The sequence below is a fragment of the Nematolebias whitei genome, chromosome 3 (assembly GCF_014905685.2).
Source record: "Nematolebias whitei isolate Nwh7 chromosome 3, NemWhi1, whole genome shotgun sequence".
NCBI classification, from domain to species: domain Eukaryota; kingdom Metazoa; phylum Chordata; class Actinopteri; order Cyprinodontiformes; family Rivulidae; genus Nematolebias; species Nematolebias whitei.
The window spans coordinates 36,856,986-36,862,081 of record NC_056500.1 but is presented as its reverse complement, the minus strand read 5'-3'; the positions used below and the strand labels follow the sequence as shown (position 1 = coordinate 36,862,081).

At 38.3% G+C, this 5,096-nt stretch overlaps 1 protein-coding gene across 1 annotated transcript in view; it reads left to right on the top strand.

Moving 5' to 3' along the window:
* ctnna2 (catenin (cadherin-associated protein), alpha 2) overlaps nt 1-4,856 on the top strand; it is a 488,266-nt gene extending 483,410 nt beyond the window's left edge. The window contains exons 17-18 of the mRNA XM_037698244.1: nt 765-899; nt 4,164-4,856. Coding sequence (XP_037554172.1) covers nt 765-899; nt 4,164-4,451 — 423 coding nt within the window. The 3' untranslated portion in view covers nt 4,452-4,856. The remainder of the gene's footprint in view (nt 1-764; nt 900-4,163) is intronic.
* Nucleotides 4,857-5,096: the final 240 nt, after the last annotated feature.

Here is a 5,096-nt window from a genome sequence, read left to right as displayed (position 1 = left end):
GGGGGGGGGGGGTATGTAACCCAGCCATCCCTAATATTTGAGGAAACTATGCTTTTCTGCTTTTATATTGCTTAAACGTAAGTTCAAAGTTTTTAATGTATAGTGGCCAAGGCCACAATTGACCACGCCCTGGCTGCACCACTTCATCTGATGGTGGATAAAATTGTTCTCTCTGCTCGCCAGGATCCGTCTCTCTATGCTGCCTCAGACAAAAAGAAAACCTCCCTCTGTTCTTCTCCATAGTGTAACTCCTACCCTCTTGAATATCTCACATCAAAAACATTAAGGTTTATTTCATTCCCCTGTTCAATTCCAGTCCAGAAAAACACTAATCTCCAAAACTACAAACATTCACTCGTCAGATTCCTCAGTGATGTGGGACATGTGCGTACTGCTTGTTGACACATAATGTTGCAACCCTGCTTTTTTGATGGCATTTTTTATCCCTATTTTATGTTTTAAAGGAGACCATAAGTCGTGCTGTACAACCCAGTTTATTCAGGAACGTCAAACTTGAATCTTTTATATTATTATATTATATTATATTATATTATATTATATTATATTATATTATATTATATTAAAGAGAAACAATCTATCCATTGAGATTGTACAAGTGCTTTGTAACATGCAGACAGCTTTTATATCATGGAACATCTCGCGCTTTCTTCATTATGTTGTAAATCTCTCTCTGTGTTTCTTTTTTCTTTTCTTTTTTAATCTGTGGAGCTTAATGTTTTTCATTGTTCTGTTTTCTCATTTAGTGCCCAGACTCGGCCTGTAAGCAGGATCTGCTAGCCTACCTGCAGAGAATCGCCCTGTACTGTCATCAGCTCAACATCTGCAGCAAGGTGAAAGCTGAGGTGCAGAATCTGGGTGGAGAGCTCATTGTGTCTGGTGTAAGTATGTCATTAGAAAACAGCATATGCCCTTCTTCCAACATCAACAATGCTCCACATCCATTTTTCCCCCCGAGTCACTAGACCTGATCCTTTTAGAACCACTTTTCTGCTCTGCAGAGCTCATGGACAAACCTTTTCACTCAAGGTCACGATGGACTGCAGAAGATAAGATGATGGGTTCATGCAGATTAAAGCTAATGTGGTTAGATTATTGTGTAATATCTCTGATCTGCACCACAGTTCTAGTTTCCTGAGTTGTTGCATTATGATGCCTACAGTATTATAATTACTTCTAACACTAAAATCAACATTGACATGAAAACTTTTCATCAAATTACTTTTTCCAGACGTTGATATAAATATTTTACATCTGTCTCAGCTAATGCATTATTGATATGCTTATGAAATCTCACTCTAATAACCTTTAAAACACAGTTACCCAAAGTGAAATGATAATTAGGTTATTTTTGCAGTGTTTATGCACCATGGCTCGGTTTGCTAACAACCACAATAATCAGAAACAAAAGAATTTTTGTGTATTCTGTGAGATGTGTTACTTTTAGCATGTGAAGAAGTGACACGAAGGACTATTGCTGTTATTCCTGGTGATATCTAGAACACTCGGCACAGGTTGGTGAAAGAATGCTTTAGAGGACCAGTTGTGTTTACATACAATGTAAATGGTTTTAAAATAATTGTGGGTAAAATATCAACTGAAAAATAAAAATACTTTATTTTATTTGGCAGTTTTCTTCCAAATGTTATTCCTGATTAGCCTATTATAGTTTTAAGAATTTCTATCTCCATAAAATATTTTTAAAAAGCTTTTTTTTTTTTGCAAACATCTCTAGTTATCTATCTTGATTGTTCACAATCACATCTACAAAGTTAATGTCTTCATAGAGTTCAGAAATGTTTTAATCTTTCATACCCGTGGTCCCACTTCACGTGTTCAATTAGGTCAGCCAAGAACAGCAAATTATTTATAATAAAACCTGTCAACAAATAAACAAACCTTGTACGTAAAAAAAAAAAAAAAAAAGTTATCTCCAACATTATTTTCTACCTGCTGAAAATGAAATAACTTTATTACAGCAGTGTTCAGTTGAGAGTTTGAATTGAAGCTGAATTGTTTTGGAATAATTACTGCATTTATGATCTCATCAACTCAAATCATTGATTCCACTAGGGGTAAATAAATCCCAGAATGCACTGCTGCCCATCACTGGTTGGTTATTGCTACAGTAAAACGCCTCATCTTTACTCGTATAAATACACATTAGATCACCAAAGTCCACGCTCAATAATCCAGGTATAAAATCCAACAATATTCAATCAGGTCATCTGGATAGTTTCTTTTTTTTTTGTACTGAAACATTTCGCCTTCCATCCAGAAGGCTTCATCAGTCTGAGGAAACACCAAACAAAACTTCTTCTCCCCCAACAACTTACTCCAAAGTGGGGAAAAAACAGTTATGTTGGTGCTAAGTTGGTCTCTGGGGCACGCCCTCTCCTCCGGTGCCAGCCCTCTCCCTCGTCGACAGTCCACTTTGGCGTAAGTTTTTGGGGGAGAAGTTTTATTTGGTGTTTCCTCAGACTGATGAAGCTTTCTGGATGGAAGGTGAAATGTTTCAGCACAAAAAAAGGAACCATCCAGATGACCTGACTGAACATTGTTGGACACTTTAGATCATTTTGACCAAACAATGCAATTTATGTTCCATCTGACTATTTGGTCCTCTGAGTTCGTAGAAATTCTGGAGCAAGACAAATTCTAGATGACTTTGTCTTTATTGTTGCACAAACAAAATGCATCCATGTAGAGCAGGGCTATTCAACTGGTGGCTCATGGGCCACTTCCAGCTCGCGGGTGACTTCAGTCCGGCCCACCAATGAGTTCATTAATTTGTTTATTCTGTTGTTGTTTTTTGGGAGGGGGTGGGGGTCTGGTTTCGGGTTTGGTTTGGGTTCTGTTTATTGCATTTATGAATCAATGCAATAAAACAAACAAATTTAAAAGGTAGCAGATCAATTTAATACTTGATTTATTTACAAAATGACTTTAAATGCTGGATGTCCGGCCCCTGAGCTGCTGGCTTTCAGTAACTGTGGCCCCCTGAGCAGTTTAGTTGAATAGTTCTGATGTAGAGGAAGGCCTTCATGAAATGAGAAACCTCTACCTCCAGAACCTGGTCATAACAAATACATAAGGACAAAGTAGAGATAAACAAACTGTTAGTAAAAGTAAAAATACCCGTTAATGTCAGAGTCAGCTGGATTTCAAGAAGACGAGCTCAGAATGTGGTCAGATTTCATTTGGAAGTATTCAAGTAATCTATGCACACCTTTTGATTTTATGAGACATTTTAAACTTGTGCTGCTCGTTGTCCTATCTGAGCTCTGTTACGTGGTGTTTGTCCTTCCTGAGAGTCCTCAGGACCTCTGCAGTCAACCGTGATCACTAAGAAGTTGAGGCATCTGGTTCAGTTCAAACTCATATTAGGAGCTCGTCGATGCTGTTTGTAATACACAATATTATATACACACTCTCAAATGTGCACCCATATGTCATTTACAGAAATATTGAAAAAAGTACAAATATATTTGTAATATTTAGAGGTTCTTTTTCACCTAAATGAGTAAATATTGAAGGCCTAATTTTTAAATCCATGCTGAATGTTTATAAACTTTCTTGCTCCAGTTGTAGATTTTATCAGGAGAGACGATGAATCTTTCTTGAGTTTCTTTATAAACTTTTCACGTTTTGTTTGTTCACTGAAAATCCAACTTGACTTTATATTTATACTTTGGATTTCCTCCCTCCTTGGGCTGATTCATCATGTTTTCTCTGCGTTATTATAGTTTTCCTCACATTAGATATGCAAGTCCTGCTGAGATTTCAACCTTTTCGCGGTGGCCAGCTGGAATCCGCACTCATTAAATTGAAACAGTTGACTCATCTCAGTGTGATGTAGGAGGAGGCCTTCTGGCCGCCGACCCTTAAATGTCAGCCAAACAAAACAGAGGGAGACAGAGATACACCTGACCCCTGCTTCGACTAATTAGGAACTACTAAATTAAGATGTCAAACAGTGAGAGCTGTGGTTTTATCCTGCTTAATTGCGAGTTGTAGCAGAGGCCTCAAAGGTGTTTCATGTAGCTCACATGTTCCAGTGTTCTAGCCGAGGCCAAGAAGTAATTGCACTTTTTCCTTGCTGCACACACCTTTTCACATTTCCCTTTGTTCGTATTCTGTTTCAGTTGGATAGCGCCACCTCCCTAATCCAAGCAGCCAAGAACCTAATGAATGCAGTGGTGCTGACTGTAAAGGCATCCTACGTAGCATCCACCAAGTACCAGAAGGTGTACGGAACGGCTGCGGTCAACTCCCCCGTGGTGTCCTGGCGCATGAAGGCTCCGGAGAAGAAGCCTTTGGTAAAACGGGAAAAGCCGGAGGAATGTCAGACACGCGTCAGACGAGGCTCCCAGAAGAAGCACATCTCCCCCGTCCAGGCACTCAGTGAGTTTAAGGCCATGGACTCTTTCTAAAAGAAAAACAAAAATAGCAAAAGAAGTCATGAAAACAACAAACATGATGGTGAAAAGTTAGTGAACAAAGTCCGTTTTTACATTGTGTTAACCCACTTCTGTTTGCTGTGTGTGTTGGTGACATGTCAGGAGGACTGCAGTCTGTATTAAAACTGCCTCGTTGTTCCTGTGAACACTTCACGGCTCACAGAAAACCCACACAACCAATGGTATTTATTGATCTTACCGTAGCTTAACTTGAGCCAAACTGCTACTGAAAACATGGGACGAAAAAATAGTAGAGGAAGGGTGACATTTAGAAAAAATGAATAAAAAAATAAATGTGGCAGTCGCTATATCCTTAATGTGCTACTGACTGGCTGCTTGTGAACATAATTAACTGTCTGAATGGAAACAGAAAATGAAAAGAGGAGTCATTCTATTTGGAAGATGTCAATGTTGATATGACCCCCTCGAGTTTTTTTTTTTTTTTTCAATTTGAATGTTAATCTGTAGCACTAGGAATAACTTATGTTTAAGATACTGAGAAGTGTCAGCATCCAAGTAGTTTCCTTCTACATCACAGTTATAATGATGATAATCTATTTGATGCTTTATTTTACTTTTTTTTTTTTTAACCAAAGCCCATTTATGGTCGATTGTTTT